The 16,462-nt window shown below is 40.5% G+C and overlaps 2 protein-coding genes across 2 annotated transcripts; both read right to left on the reverse strand.

Annotated features, from left to right (window-relative positions):
• Positions 1–138: 138 nt before the first annotated feature.
• On the reverse strand, positions 139–5,914 carry gipc1 (GIPC PDZ domain containing family, member 1). Its single transcript, XM_026164715.1, has 7 exons — positions 5,674–5,914; positions 3,507–4,075; positions 3,223–3,408; positions 2,878–3,058; positions 2,068–2,180; positions 1,905–1,986; positions 139–1,815 (listed from the first exon to the last, which is right to left on the reverse strand). Exons 2-7 carry the CDS (start codon positions 3,804–3,806, stop codon positions 1,664–1,666), a joined length of 1,014 nt encoding a protein of 337 aa, XP_026020500.1. The 5' UTR covers positions 3,807–4,075; positions 5,674–5,914; the 3' UTR covers positions 139–1,663.
• A 5,176-nt stretch (positions 5,915–11,090) lies between these two features.
• On the reverse strand, positions 11,091–14,175 carry dnajb1a (DnaJ heat shock protein family (Hsp40) member B1a). The gene is made up of 3 exons (XM_026164716.1): positions 13,596–14,175; positions 12,129–12,712; positions 11,091–12,017 (listed from the first exon to the last, which is right to left on the reverse strand). Exons 1-3 carry the CDS (start codon positions 13,804–13,806, stop codon positions 11,787–11,789), a joined length of 1,026 nt encoding a protein of 341 aa, XP_026020501.1. The 5' UTR covers positions 13,807–14,175; the 3' UTR covers positions 11,091–11,786.
• Positions 14,176–16,462: the final 2,287 nt, after the last annotated feature.

A 16,462-nucleotide genomic window follows, 5' to 3' on the forward strand; every position in this document is an offset into this window, starting at 1 on the left:
TGTTGCAGTTTTGACTCTTTGTTTCACAATAGTGGCTCAAAGTGTTGAATAAACTCATCCAAATCAAGATTTTTCAGACCAGACGCCACGGGGCAGTTTGTTGTGCTAAGTTGATGAAAGAAGAAACAGAAGGACGGCTGCTGTGTGGATGTTATTGCATTATATTTGGACACTGACACCGGTGTAATACAAAGCCATCAAAATAATGTCTTCTCCTTAGTTTTACAGTATTCTAGCATCATAACCCATTTAGGTATCCATGAACTCTGAAAGAATCAAACAAAACTACAAAATAGCTTCATACATTTGGATATACAGAAAAGGCTAAACACCCAGAGTTCTTTAAGACGTGTGTTTACCTAAACCAAGTAGCTGGCGCAACATTGCCGCTGTATTTTTTTTCCTTTCAGTGAACAAACGACTGCAGGAGATGAAACTCATTTGGTCCCATTCTGCTTCAAGTGTTCTCATTTTTCAATCGCACGCACCAGAACGCAGACTTCTAACAAAGTATATAAAATGTAAGAAATAAGAAGAAATGAAGGCAGATCTATTGTCTTTTCTTTTTTTTTTCTTTTTTTAAACACAACTACTCCAACTCATCACTTCTTTCTTCTTCTGTAATACTGCTCTCCATAATAAACTGCAACACAAGTTTTCATTATTCGTCAGTTATGCAAACCTTGTTTTAAAATAGACATCACGTCACCTCATATAAAAAACACACCGGCTATAAAAAAATAACAAGTCAACACGATCCACAAGCTGGAGACCGCCGTTCTTCTCTTTCTCCTAGCACATACTTCAATGAAAGTAAATGAACACTGATTTTCTCAAACACTGTCAAATGTGTGAAAGACAGTCTGCACGGTTAACTTCATTACATCACGGAATGTGTTAACAGTAAACAAACACCTCTGGTCTTTTTAGTCAGGAGCTACAATTTACTATGACTTCTCTCCGAGAACACTCCTTTTACCTTTACTTAAAAAGAAAAGAAAGAAAAATAAAAAGGAAAACCAGCAAAATTCATTATGAGGAGAGAAATGTAACAGCACATGCTTGTAAAACTGATCCATCACAGTAACATTTAGTGTTTCAGGACGACACTGTACTTCAGGGAGACCCATGCTTGTGCAATAACAGAGTCGCTCAACAGGTACAGTGTAATCCATGCTCACTTCCGTAGTTGGTTTACAGCACGTGCAACACAGTGCAACAATCAAAAAAAAAAAAAAAGATCCATATCAATCTCCTCTGTGTCAGCCACTGTTTTGCCATTTCTCCCATTTTAGAAACCTGCCCCGTGTTTGGTCCACTGCCAGCAACTACAACAATGACATGCAGGTTCATGTGACGCAGTCGAAGGAAATGCTCGTTGGCGTGCTCGTATTTTCTGGGAACAGCTGGAAGACAAATAAAAGCACTTTGGAAGTCATCATAGTCACCTTCCTCTACCGTTTACTGGATTATCCTCATTTTTAAGGATGAGTCTCCCAAAAACAAACAAAAATAAACAGTACAAACTCAAAAAAATAGAAAGAGTGCGCAGTGGAATAAAAACAAACTCATGACGGTAGTGTTGTGGTTTTCTAGTAGTGCTCAATGTTGTGGGTGTAACAAGCACACACGCAAAGCAGGTCGTTCTGCTTCGGTTCTGTCGTTAAACCCGCCCGACCTTAGCGTCTCCGATGGCGCCCCACACATCGAAAACAAACTCATCGGGGAAGGCAAAGTCTCCCAGGGTTTCATCTAAAGCCTCTGCAAACTCATCCGGGTTCTTTTTGTCTTTTCCCAGCTCCACCATGGTAGCCGCTGAGGGGAAGAAAAAAAACATAAGATCTTTTTTAACTCACATCACGCTAAGTGAGACACTCACAGAGCCATCGGGGACTCACACTCACCCAGCTCGCTGTCTCTGATGCCCATATAACTCTCGAGCAGGTCATCCACTTTCTCGATGGCCTTTTCCTCAAATGCAGAGGGCTAGAAGAGCAGCAACGGGACATTTTATTTAAACAGTACAACCACCAGTTATTAGTTCACAGGTCTTGCAGGCATGCTCACCAGCTCCTCCACAGTGGCAGGCCCTTTAGAGCGAAGACGAAGGGTTCCTCTGCCGGTCCCCAGCTGAACCCCTGAAGCTGACCTAGACCCACCAGATCTCTGGCTAATCATGTCTACAAAACAGAATTAAACCTTTTCAGAAATAATTAAAGATTTCTCCCTCTGCTGCGGCAGTCTTCATCCTCTTTATTACTCTCTACTGATTACTCCGTGAGCTGGAAAACTGAAAACGTAGTTCGTTTACCACTCTAGGTTTCTGTTTAGGACATCTGATGTACTAATAAGGATGTTATTAGCACGATGAAATATATATTTGTAAGAGAGCAAGTGAAAAGGTGGGTCCAAGACGCAGACCTAGAATCCTGGCACAAAAACAAACCTGTACACCCTGTGGGGTTGCTCTACATTAGAAGTGTCAAGTCACTGTTCAAAATAACCTTTATTTACCTCATATTAGGCCTTGCCACAGCCAAAAACTTCAATCCTTTGTCTAGAACTAGCTGTTTGACCTGCCCTCCCCCTCGCTCTAAGCCAGCTTTCTTCTGATTGGCTACCCCTCATATGTAAAGGATGTCTCTTCCTCAGTGACATCCTACAGATCTAAGGGTACAAAAAAAACCCTCAATGTGTTAAGAGCAGGCCGAAACCAGACTGTTTTTTGGGGGGAAATATGCTAATGTAATTTTTTAAAAACATTTTTATCCAAATTCCTACCATATAAAACTATATATCTATAAATGATAGGAAAAAAGGAAAGCCCTAACAGGTCCCTTCAAACTAGGTTTTCAAGCATCTTCTTCCAGCACCTACCAAAGGCTTTAAGAGGCTCCACCAGCTTGATGGTGAACTCCTTTCCTTTGGGAAGCTCCTTCAGCATCTTGGCCACTTCGTAGTGTCGACAGCCAATAAGGCGGTGGCCATTAATCGACTCTATCATATCCCCCACGTTGATGACCTGGATCTGGTGGATGATGCTGCCCTCACGAATCCTCTGAAAAACCATCAAAACAAAAAGAAAATCCAATTCACTATTAAGCTCATCGCTTTCTCCCTACAGCAAGTAATTGATTCACTTTCATTCCAGGGTCACGCCTTTACCCGGTGGTGCTTGAGTCAATAAAAAAACACTTTCTCCATCACTTAAACATTCCTCACCTTGATGAAAGCGTAGCCGGCTCCATTATCAGTGATCGTCAACCCCAGCGCATCCTCGCCTTTGAACACCTCTATCTCCTTTCTCTGGCCTTTAATGTGGGCAAAAATAAAGTCCTCTAGCCCGATCTGACCTCCCAATAGTTTATCCATGTCCACCTTGTGAGTGTTCAGAGTGCAAAACATAACCTGTGAAGGAAGACAAACATCAGGTAAATTCTGCCACAAGCATATCTGGAGCAAATCTATAAATCCTCAAATCCATTAATGTCTGCAGGAAGGCTTACCTCTGACGGTGGTATCCCAAAAGCCTCGCCAATCTTGGCGTAAAGCTCCCGCACGTTACTGAAGCCCTCGATGCGGCCTGTGGGGCTGCCGTGAGCGAGCTGGGTGTGGAAGATGAGGCGAGGCCGCATGCTGTTAGGTGGCGGCGGCAGGCCTTCGGAGGTGGCGCCTTCTCCCAGCCCGACGACCCCACCATCGATGCCTTCCATACCTGGCACATTGAGACCCGCGCGGATAGGCTCCGCTTCCTCGTTCTCGACCAGCGGGGACGCCTTCTTCCTTCTTCCCAATCCCAGTGGCATAGTAGTCCTATGAGGGGTTGCAGAGGGAGAGGAAGGGAGGATGGAGGCAGCTCTGGGGAGTTATGCTACAACTTTGACCAACATACACCTGCTCAGCTAAATCAGCTGCAGGTCTGCTGGATATGTATGTCACAGTAATAGTGTTGTCCTCTAGACCAGCTTGAGAGCCGTCTCAACCACGCACTGTATGGATTTAGGAATCCACACATCAGAGCAGCTCACATAGCTGGATCTGTCAAGTCCAGCAGCCTCCAGTGGAAGGTTTTCAGCTGTAAAACAAGAGACAAAAAACTCTTTCTTCTTTATACATGTACCATGGATTGTACATACGCAGTGGCATGCAAAAGTCTAGAGTCACAACTTATTTCTTTATTTTTTGTATCCAGGGAGCCAAAATTTCTTGTAATCTTGCACATTGGCTGGGTTTTTTTCTGTAATTTACAGTCAAGTCCTTGGTTCTGACTATTTTCAGGGGGCTTTGTTTTGTTTGTTTATTTCTTACCCAATTAACAATAACTTGTGAATCATTTCAAGGATAAAAAAGGCACAGAACTTTAGCAAAGAATCTGTTTAAAACGGTCTTGAGGCACTTTGTTAAACACTGCAGCAGCCTGTCACAGAAAACACAATTTGTTCCCATTTCTTTAGATACATCTATAAAGAAGATAACACAGTCTGACAGTTATAAAATAGTATCCTTGCACAAACAAGGTGATTCTCAAGGAGCTACACGCCAAATACTTGTCATGTCCTTAGAAAATAGGAAAAAATAAAAAAATCCAGCAAAGACCTGAAATGGGACCTAAAGACATGCTGAAGCTTCAATCGAGCCATCTACTGCTCAATGAAGCCTCATCAGAAATAGTCTCAGTGGAACAGTGGCTGTCAAGAAGCCATTCTTAATGAATAGAAACAGAGAGAAAAGTCTGGACTGAAATTCAATGGCATATTTGACATTTTTCGTTCAAATCATCATCGATAAGTATGGAGGCGGCCAGGAGAGAGGTACAACAGTGAATGTCTACGGGAGTTTATGGCTGCAAACTGCTGATCTTGGCAAAGCGGATGGAATTCTGAATCCAGAAAATTACAATCAGAAAATTGCAATACAGTCTGGAGTGTCTAGCTGCTTTCATATTTCAGCATGACAGTGATCCCAAAAACACAGCAAAAGCAGAGGAACACTATCAGTCATGGCCTGGCCTCCCCAGACCTCAAACTTTAATTACTGAAGCAGGGATCATCTTGACAGCCAACATCCAAAGAGCCTGGAGAACTATTCCCACAGACTACTTAATGAAAATTACATGAAAGCCACACTCGCCTAAGAAAGTTTAGGCTGTGTTGAAGAATAAACGTAGTCATACAAAATACAGACATTCAAGCTAATTATACAAATTCTGTTTTGCCTTACATACTGTATTTCAATGGGTGTTTGCACATGTTTCAATAAATCACTGCACCCCTTCTCAATTTCCCAAACAAAATATAAAGAAACGAGGGTTGGCTTGAGACCTTTGCACAGTACTGTATAAGCTGTATAAATTGCTTCTTCTGAACACTGTCTACACATTATAGCTTGAACATTCATTACATTAGAAAACGCTAACGTTAGCTGCTAGCTCCAAGACGCAGTCAAACATCTTCCACTTGTAGCAACACAAATAACGAATAACAGTTAATACTCCAGTGGCCACTTAATCAGTTATCAGACAGTTATCAGACAGCTCATGAAACATGCAGCTGAATCTTTGACTGGCAACCCCCCATGTTAGTGAGTTACACCGTTACTCTTTCTCAAGATTGATTAGCTATCTAGCTAGCTGAATCAAGATCGCAGTAAACATGGAAGGCGAGTCATTCTTACCAGAGCACGAGTTTCAGCCAACTATCGTTAGCCTGCTAACGGTGCACTCGCAAATGACGTTACAGCTATACAGACAGTGTTTAATATTTCTTACTTCTGCGTAACGAACAGGCTAAATTGGCCTATTAAGGTTTAAGGGTACAGTGTATCTGTGTGTATGTGTGTCGGTATGCTGCTGTAGAGTTAGCTTAGTGCCAGCCCAACAGGGGTGGAACAGTGACGCATTCAAGGTTTCTCGTAAACACCAACTTTCCCCAGAGCGACTGCTTCATAGTCCGGATTTTAAAGTTTAATCAAGAAGAATAAGAACGACATGAGTGTAAAGCAATGTTTGGTTAAAATGTAGTAAAAAAAATCACATGGATATGTCTATTAGAGGTCTGCTATTTTGACATTTTACAGGATCTTTGAGTCGAAGTTACATCATTACTGTCATTAAATTATATATAAATGTGTACTGTGAATGTATGAATATTATGAAGCGTTTCTTTAGTTTTTACGAAACGTTTGGATGCCGTTGTCTACTTAAACTTTTGATATTGTTGCTATTTCGCTTATGAGCGCTGATAGCTGTGAGCATACACCTCCCCCTGGAGGCCAAAATCATTTACGACAGCTGTCAATTATAAAACTTTAATTTTGAAGGTTCTTGCCGGAAGCATTTAGTGTTTCTGACGCTGACGTTTGTATGTCTAGTTCCTCGATGTGTTCTTTACAGGCGAACAAAACAAGCCCTGTAGAAACCTTTTCTTTAACAGCTTGGATGTATTAACTGGCTGCTTATGGTGTCCTTGAAAGTGACACAGTTTTTTTTTATTCGTGCATATGATATTTCCGACTATCGAGGCAGACAGACGTATTTCCGCTTGCGGTCTTCAAAATAAAACCAAGACTGCACAGTTTTAACCACGAAATTGCTATTTTTATCTGAATAGAAGATATCTAGATGATATCTAATCTGAATTCTGTTCATTTTTACACAGTAAATAAAAAAGAGACAAGGACACTTTAATACAACGGGAATAATTACATGGTTTCTTTGAACAATTCAAATAAGACTAATACAGAAACTTATTAAAAATCCCAAAAAGTTGATTCTGTTCTTCTACTGAAAACGCTACTTCCAGATGAATAGAATCAATCTTTTGGGATTTACTTACCTGGATGATTGAGCATGCGTCAAGACCTTTTAAAAAAAATGTAAAATAGTCCATTTGAAGAGTTTATCATAGCACAAAAGTAACACTAGTGTGGGTCACTAATATTCTTATAGTTTCTGACAGTGTATCTGTCTCTGTACTTCAATACCAATTACCACAATTTGTTCATGTAAACAGGGATTCTTCGTCACATAGAGTTCCACAGGGCTCTGTGCTGCGACCAATACCTTTTACCTCATACATGTTTTCCCTGGGTAACATCTTTAGAAAACACTGCATGCATTTCCATTGCTATGCAAATAGTACCTTGCTGTATTTATTTATGAAACCAGATTAGACAACTTGGTTCGTTATACTATAGGCATTCCTGACCTCCAATTTTCTACTTCTTAATTGTGACAAAACCTCAGAAACCTGGTGTCTAGCCAGCTATGTACTCTGGATGACATTATCCCTCTACAGCATGACTTTTTAATTTTTGGGGAATAAAATATTTCTCCCTATTTTGGGGGAGCTTTAGGGTCCCTAATAATATATCAATCATAAAATTTGACAAACCTGGTCTGGGCCACCAAAGGGCCGTCATTCATTGCGGTATGTGGGCCATCTGTAGGTGGTGTGCAGCCACGGGCCAGTTGTGGACACACTGCTGGCCCTGTGCTGGCCCAGAACAGTTTCAGCTCTAGCCCCAGATGTCAGCCTAATGTGTACCTTAATCAAGCCATGCAATAACAACATGTGCCAGAACATGCAAAACAGTGCAAAAGTAACATGCCGAAACTCTGTTCAGACAGTGAATGGACTGATTTTTATATAGCGCTTTTCTATTCTCCCAGATTACTCAAAGTGCTCTATACAACATGCCACATTCACCCACTTTTGCTTAACTGAGTGCTTCCTAACTACATTCATACACATTCACATTCTTGACATGCAGACTGGAGGAGCCAGGGATTGAACCACTAACCTGTAAAATAGGTTAGTCCATAAACATGTAAAATAGTGATCTTTATCTTGCCTCCTAATGGAGATGTCTCTCATGTAATGTAAGGCATGAAAATGTGGTTTGTTGCCTCAGGGCAACGCTATGCAGTGGAGGGTTAAGTTAGCCTCCAGTAACACTTTGAGGAACCTGGTAGTCATTTTTGAAGTATGTCTGACATGCTGACAAACTAGTTCATGCATGTGTTATTCTTAGATTGGACCATTGTTAATCATTATTGTCAGGTTGCTCTGAAAGATCTCTGGAGAGCCAGTTGATCCAAAACACTGAAGTGGGAGTAGCAAAAGGGACTAGAACACAGACCGCCTTTCTCCCGTATTGGCTTCTCTTCACTGACACTTTGTTAGTTCTAGAATTTAAACTAAAATATTTCTTCTTGCACACACACGAGTCTTGAATAACTAGACCCCATCATAACCATCTCTTAGATATGCTGCCATAAGCTCAGGCTGCCGAGGAACTTCCTATGATGCAATGAGCATTTTTTTTTGCCATGTGATTTTATCTTTTCTCTGAGATAGTTTGTTTTCTCCTCATCTCTGCGAATGCCTCTTTTCTTTTCTCTTTCCCCTCACAGCCGGCTTCAGCAGATTGTTGCCCCTCCAAGATCCTGTGTCTGCCAAAGGTTTCTTCCTGTTAAAAGCAAGTTTTTCCTTTCTACTGTCACCACATGGTTCTTTAAGGGGGTTGGAAGGGGTCATTTGATTGTTGGGCATTTTTCTGTAATATTATTTGGTCGTTAACTTGAAATAAATTAAGCCCTAAATTTAAGCATAGTCCCTCTAAACCAAAATGTATGAGGCTTGCTAGATAACGTGCTGGATACAGTGAAACCTGAGAAAAGATTTTAAGGGAAACTGTTGTTACAATTCAGCTATATAATTAAAACATTGGACAGTAAGTGAGGCAGTATTGGCCAGTTTGGTTTGCCAGTTTCTTTATTGTGGAAATGCTAATCATCACAGCATAGGAAAGGCCAAGTAGAAATTTCCATATTTCCTATTATCAATTCATAAAACTTTTGTTGTTAAAAATCAAAGGCTTCTGAATCCCAACCTGAGAAATTTCAAAACATAAACGAGGTAAACAAAAAAAAGGATCTGTTTTCCTTTAAAAAGAAAAAAAGAAATCATTCATTCTGTAAAAAAATAATAAAATAAAATAGAGAGAAATTAGAGAGATTACACATCTCTACATTCACGTTACACCATGTGCAGAAGCAGGACGAAGCGGCAGTTCCTGACTATCATGAGGTTTACTTATTTTTCTCTGACAGTCACACTGATACTAAAATTACTAATATTCACTAGCTTCCATCATCATCACAAAGACTGTGTCTTCAGGATCGTCACCCAACTGTGAAACTACACAACACCCGATTCTGTACACGCTAGAGTGAAAGCTGTCTGGCACAATAGACTCGTGATATAAGACAGAATGATCAAAGGTTGCAGGCCTTTAAAGCTGGAGGTTAAACTTCTTTTTCACATCGTCATGTGAAATATAACGGCAGCACATTTCATATCATTTTTACAGGTTGGATAAAAGAAATTATAAACACACTGGCTTTTGATTCAATCTGCAATCAGACAGACACCATTAGAAGAACAAAAAGGATGAATTAAACCATCACAAATACATGACTTCTGTATAAAATATCAATTTCTCTGTGCATTTTAACAGGGTATGAATGCAGTCAGGTTTTGATCATTTTCAGTCATGTGACAGGATACACACATGTCCTCAGCAAATTTTAAGACACATACTTACACACATATATTACAATAAGATAGGGACAAATGTTTGGCACATTTTTTTCTCCAACAAATATTTTACATGAGCAATAATTTGTGTGTACTTCTGGTTAAACAAGAGTTTGGAAAAGTAAACATGTGCCATCTTTACAACTGCAGAAAAGAAAACTCCCTATGCCTTTGTTGTCCTCCATTAAAAATCTGGAAAATACTGGAGGTCCATCAAGGTGCATCTTATTATTAGTAGTAGCATAAGTTAATTGGCCTATCTCCAGATATATTAGCATTGGGATATAATGCTTTCTGATACTAAACAGGGATCATTTTATAGTCTCACTCCATTTTTACAATAATCTGCAGCACATGAAACAGAGCAGCATTACAGATGAGCACAGTGTAGTGTGGAGACCTGTCAAGTCTTCATGGTACGTTGATGACTAATTTTATTAAATGCCCTGCTGGAAAGTTAATAAACAATGACCCCATCATTTTCTCTTTAAATATACCCCTAGCATAGTGTATGTACTTACACCAATCAGGTGCACAGGTACCTCCCCTTTGACCTGTCAGATACCCTCTATGTAGTGAGGCCTCTGCCACGTTCCAAAGATCAACTGAAACCTAAAGGGTTTCGAGGCCGATGTGACACCTTGGGAAGAAGATTGGCCACAAGTGGTTGAGCTTGGGCTTCAGCAATGGTAATGACCGAGGGACTGGCCGCTGAGTCCTAGTCATCCTCGACTGCTTGTGCAGACTGTCGCTAGGTGAAATAACCTACAATTAAGGTGCTGCACAAAACCCTCCTTGTCAACGCTCAGATTTCTGCTTTCGCCCATTGCTTCTACACAAGACACTAATTTGTCTGCAAGCATTCGCTATCTAACCATGGAGCAGTAGTGAAACTTGCAACGCAAACCAAAAATGGAGTGCACTCACCTCCAAAGCAAAACCCGTGTTTTACTACAAAACTATTATGTTTCAATAGGTGCAACTTTTACTCCATTTCCATTCTGCTCAACAAGCAGCTGGCAAGTGTTTGCAGACAAGTCAGCATCACCTCCCTTTGGGTGATCGTGGAAATCTGCAGGTGATATCTCTTTGCAACCAACTTCACCCAGCAACCACTCACTAACCAGACTGGGAATGCACATTTTTCCCTAGCGACCTTTGGTTGTTGGCGGGTCACTAACTGGCCTCTAGGCCTGCATGATAGGGGCTTTAAGTGAGTGTTACATGTAATAACATCCACATGAATGTTAAGTCTCACTTCACCTTTTAGTGGATTTAAAGTTGTGGCTGACAGTTTTATAATTATAAACAATATCATCTCATTTTATATATATATGTATATATATATATATATATATATGTATATATATATATATATATATATATATATATATATATATATATATATATATATATATATATATATATATATATATATATATATATATATATATATATATATATATATATATATATATATACACACACACACACACACACACACACACACACACACACACACACACACTCCATAAGAGTCGTACTGAGCATCAGTCCTGGTAGGGCTCTACTGTTTTCAGCCTTGAGAACACTTTAGGTGTATTTTTCACAAAGCTTTACATTATAGCTTAGTGTAAACGACAAGTAAAACACTGAATTTTATTTATCAATGAAAAAGAAAACTCTATTAACTCCTAGTAAGACCAATACTGCTACAGATATCTCAAAAAGTTTCACCTTTCAAGACCCGCACAATATCTAAGCCTCAATTTTACTTAATGGAAACCCAAATCATGTCCTATGAGTAATGAAGTTTTAGCCACATTCATGCATCAGTGCACTTGCATCAGGGAGGTATTGTTAAGCAGCTGGCTATGTGTTACCTAAAGCACTCGCACAAAGATCTGCTATGTTATCAAATCCTCAGTTACTACAATAAGTTTCCCAGTGCTGCAATTCACTGAACATTTAAAGAACACCTGTTTGTCTTTCTGCCTTTGTCTCCTTCACTCAAAGCCAAAAAATAAATAAATAACAAGCTGGATTCTGGGTTAAAGATACGGATTTGTTGTTCAGGCAGTAAAATTAAACCCCACTGAACCCAAATCTGCCCTCAAAAGTCCAGGTAGTACACAGGACAGTGCTGCTGGAAATGCTAACTTTTTGGGGATTTGGAGTCATAACATGTCACAGCGGAAGAATCTGCTCGAGTGTATCGCGTGTGTTTTGGGCCAGTTTGTCTGGGAATTTAACAGTGAAGTCCAGGATCATGTCACCTCTCTTCTCTGGGAACTTGGACAACGGCAGCCCCTCGCCGCTTATTCGCTTTTTCGTTCCGGGTTTGACAATGTCTCTAGAGGTAACAGTGATGGTCCGGCCGTCCAGTGTGGGAGCTTTGACCGTGCAGCCACACAATGCCTGGAGACAAAAGGACTGATAAGCAGACATCCAAGTGCTCGGCCGAGTTTTGATTATAAGCATCTTTAAAAAGATAAACTAGCATGATTAATGTTGGAATGATTATCTTACCTCTCTAAGAGATATTTTTGCAGGATAAACAATATCTGAACCCTCTCTTCTGAACACCGGGTGAGGTTTGTCTTTGACCACAAACACCACATCTGCAGGAATGTTGGTGGCAGTCTCATCCCCCTCCCTGGGAAAGGTGATTTTCGTCCCCTCCTTCCAGCCACGCTTAATGTCCACCGTTAAAATCTTATCTTCGCTGCGCATGGTGCAGCCGTCCGGATTGAGCCTCTTGCGAGAAATCTTCATCTTTTTCGTGCAGCCCGAGAACACCTCTTCCAAGCTCACCTTCAGCTCGTGCACCACAGGCGGGTCCTTCTTCTTCTCGTGCGCTCGGTGAACTCCTGCCGGGTGGGTTTTGAAAGGCCGGTGAAACCCACCCATGCCGCCCATTCCTGGCATGCCAAACGTTGCGAAAGGGTTGTTGATGTCCACGTCGTCTTCCCCGTCCTGGAAGAAGAAGTGATCGAATGGGCTGCGGCCACCGAAGAACTCAGCGAAGATTGCGTGAGGGTCCCCGTGGAAGCTGTAGTTGCAGCTTTGACCGCCATGTCCTCTGCCTCCAGTGTCAGCTGAACCCTTTAATCCTGTTGAAGAAGACAACATCGCCAAGTATTTAAAAAAGAACGGGAAATATCACTGTCATATCAATGTTTGAAATAGCATGTTTGTTTCGTTTTTACTGTTATTTTTTATTTACCCTTTGATGTCTGGGAAACTAAGCATTCTTTATATAAAAATTGACTGCAAAAAAAAAGAGTTTTCACTGCACCATCACTGGTGCAAGTCAACACATAGTTGTCTTAACACAACAGACAAACACTGATCACTGCTAATGACAAGGTAGTTATCAGATGACATCAGATGACAGCCACCTGATTATTGATCTTTTTGATCAGCTTATTGGTGCTCATCTGTTGAATAATACCTCGGCATTACCGCTTTAACACTTATAACACACTGACCTTAATTCACCCTATATTCACCCCTATGATTTGAATCAACGTCTAAAGATTGCAAACAAACAAACAAACTGACACAAAATATTTACTACTTGCAAGAAGTAAATGCTCAGAAGCTAAAATATTTTTCTGCTTCCAGACATCTCAAAGTTTGATCTCTGTCCCTCCCTGTCCATGAGGGTGTGGACAAGGACACCAAAGCCTGAAGGTACAAATCATTTTTTCAAAGCCACAATAATAACAAGAGAGAGGCACACCGACAGGACGGGCAAGAACTTGCTGTTTCCAGCAGGTTCTCCAGCTGCACCCTATTGTACACCCAACTATTGTCAGATAACTGCTGCAGAAAGACCCCAGAAACCGCACTGAGGAGGATGCATGTGTACATCGATTAGATTGAGAGAGTAAGAAGATGCACGTTTTGCTTTGCATTATTTGCAGAGGATTAAACTCGGTAAATGCAAAGGCTGCAAAACTTCGTGCAACCCGGGGGAAGGAGTTCGGTTACCTTCTTCTCCAAAACGATCGTAAATGTCCTTTTTCTTGGCATCACTGAGGACGTCATAGGCTTCGGCGATCTCCTTGAATTTGTCTTCAGCTCCAGGAGACTTATTCTTGTCGGGGTGATAGCGCAGAGCCTGTTTTCTGTACGCCTTTTTTATCTCATCTTCAGATGCTCCCCTGGTTATACCCAGCACTTTGTAATAATCTTTACCCATCACACCGGCCGGTCGGCACTTCTTTCAATTGCTTTTGTTTGTTCAATAGCTTCGGTTTGACGTCGATAAAACACCCAGCATGCCTCGTGTAAAACGAAGCACAGGTTACCGGGATCCAATGTCTCACCCCGCCGCCGCAGTTGTCCCTGCAGCGGGCAATAGTTCAGATCGCCGTCGGGGTGCTCCTCCAGAAAGTGTCACAGCCCCCACAGCAACTTTCAGCTTTGACCCACTGGCGAGGACGAAAATGTCACCTAGCCTGCCCGCGTTTGCGTAAGTGTGTCAGTATGCCGCACTCGAAACCTTGCGAGGAAACTTCTGGAAGAAGCTGATGCTGCTGATGTGGGTCATCTCTGCCGAGTCAAGAAAATTCACCCCCGACAACTTCCGGTTTCGCTTGAGCTGCGCTGGACGTTTTCAATTAAACGTTTAAGAAACTTGTACTCGAAACCGGGAACCTATCGAGGCATTTATTACTGCTTGGATGACTCGTGTAAAATATCCGCATTTTAAAAGCTCTTAGCACTTATTATTATAATATAAGTGACATTCAAGTACGCATGCGCAGACTACTTAGCAGCGTGAGAAATTTTTTATACTATCGAGTAATTTTTTACAAGTTTCCAGTTCCTCGCTGTACTATAACGCAGGGAGGAGAAGAAATACCATAGGGTAAAAATAAAAATAAGAAACTACGATGACTAGACACACACCGACCACATTTTAAGCATCAAACTCTCCATTTCCTGCTTTATGGATTCGCGTTATGTAACAATTTATATTAATAATAAATTCATTTATTGTTGTTATTATTATTATCTTAGATGTGTTAAAGCAATATTTCTACAACAGCTCTTTATACAAATTCCCTGCACTTTCAAAACATGATGCAACATGATGCACGGATTTTATGGAATATGGAATATTGAATCTGGCTTGTGAATTGTACCTTTTAAATCTAAACACATGCGTATAGTTAACAAATAGGCCATAGCACAGGCACTTAGGAATAAAAATGAAATCAAATAAAGTGCAATAGATTTTAAAGTGAATGTCCACAGATCAGTCTAATAATCTTAACATCATTGTTATTGCATTTCAGCAATATACGCTGCATGTAAGTTAAAGGTAATAGTTGTGATCAGGCGTTTGAATACATTCATCACGGGAGTGAATGCCATGGTAATGATTGTCCAGCATATAACTTTAATGACTTAAAAGAAAAAAGAAAAATACAAAACAAAACAAAAAAACAAGAATTGCACGAGTTTAAATTTCTTTTGGATTTTCTCAGGGTTAAAAGGAAAATCGATTAGACCGTTAAAGAATAGCCCAGGAACCACCAACGCTCAGCCTGCCATGACCTGGAAACTCCAGCATCACTGTCCACAGTGGAGTGAGTTTTACATCAACATGGACAGAGAGTGTGCCGATTGAGAAAGAAGCCCTGCTCCAAAGTCGACTAAAATTTGCAGCTGCCCTCATGGACAAGCCAAATATCATCTGGGGAAGAATTTTATCAAACAAAACAAAAAGTAAGATATTTGGAGACAATGACAAGAGGTATGTTTGAAAGAATAAAGGTGAGACTTCTGGCATATAAAGAAATATGCCAGAAGCTTGTTGATGGGCGCCAAAAACATATGATCTCGGTGCAACTTGACGTGTAACCAAATATTACGGGGGTGTTTGTGTATATATCTGTATATATACTTTTGACCCTGTGCAGATTAGAGAAAATCCCCAAAAATTCAATCTAGTGCACCGAGCTTTTGTTTTCTTACAGTCATTAAAAAGAACAGTTCAAAAAAAATTATTTAAAGCCCCAAATTAACACGACATTCATGCCTATGAGTCTATGTAAAAGCTTGACCATAACGGTCTCGAAATATATTTTACATGCTCGTCTTGATGGATGCCCAGACTCTACAGCTTCAGCTAATGCTGACATTCCCCATAAGTGCAAAGGGGTGTCTTGCTTTTTCAAGATAATTTGACAGGATCCGATGTGGCTAAATTAACTGTTCATGTTTGATGGTGCATATATAGAAAGAAACTCTTTGAGTTCAATTATTAAGTGGTTTCACTGATTATGCAGTGCTGTGTGATAATTACTAGAGGACACATGCTAAAATACATACAGGACTGAAGGGGTCAGCATTGATTTTCCTGCTGCTCACTGCCTGACTCAGGAAGAAGTGCTGAAGGTTTTTCACATATTCACCGGCAACTTCTCATTAATCAGGATACAGCCACAGAGATATGCATAGAGCTAAATCAAAGGCTTTTTGACTGAGTTTCCACAAAAACAAAAAGCCTAGGGGTAATATGTTTCACAAGAGTGCAATGGATTGCTTTCACAGCAGTAGAAACAAAGACAGTGAATGAATGATTATAAAAAGCCCTTTTATTCTCATTGCATGAAAATCATTTTCACAATCATTGTGAAAAATGATAGTGTATATAAAAAAAAATCAGCTCAAAGCCCTTTTACATTGCATCTTTTCATCTCACGTTACACAGGGAATAATGAGGATATTCAGAAGAGCCTTTTGATAACCTAAACCGATTGTAGCTGCTCCACAAATCACTGTGAAGGATCACAACGACGTCACAAGATCAGATCTCAGTGTAACCACCTTGAAAAAGAAGCAGG

The sequence above is a fragment of the Astatotilapia calliptera genome, chromosome 4, assembly GCF_900246225.1.
Source record: "Astatotilapia calliptera chromosome 4, fAstCal1.2, whole genome shotgun sequence".
NCBI lineage: Eukaryota > Metazoa > Chordata > Actinopteri > Cichliformes > Cichlidae > Astatotilapia > Astatotilapia calliptera.

Bases quoted from the DNA above. Each gene is read 5' to 3' on its own strand.
- gipc1 (XM_026164715.1), bottom strand. From the start codon at position 3,806: ATGCCACTGGGATTGGGAAGAAGGAAGAAGGCGTCCCCGCTGGTCGAG. The intron at 3,409-3,506 runs GTAAGCCTTCCT...CTTCCTTCACAG, and splicing joins TTGGGATACCACCGTCAGAG to GTTATGTTTTGCACTCTGAA. The intron at 1,987-2,067 runs GTGAGCATGCCT...CTGCTCTTCTAG, and splicing joins CTGCCACTGTGGAGGAGCTG to CCCTCTGCATTTGAGGAAAA.
- dnajb1a (XM_026164716.1), bottom strand. From the start codon at position 13,806: ATGGGTAAAGATTATTACAAAGTGCTGGGTATAACCAGGGGAGCATCT. The intron at 12,713-13,595 runs GTAACCGAACTC...CTTCTTCAACAG, and splicing joins CGATCGTTTTGGAGAAGAAG to GATTAAAGGGTTCAGCTGAC. The intron at 12,018-12,128 runs GTAAGATAATCA...TTTTGTCTCCAG, and splicing joins CAAAAATATCTCTTAGAGAG to GCATTGTGTGGCTGCACGGT.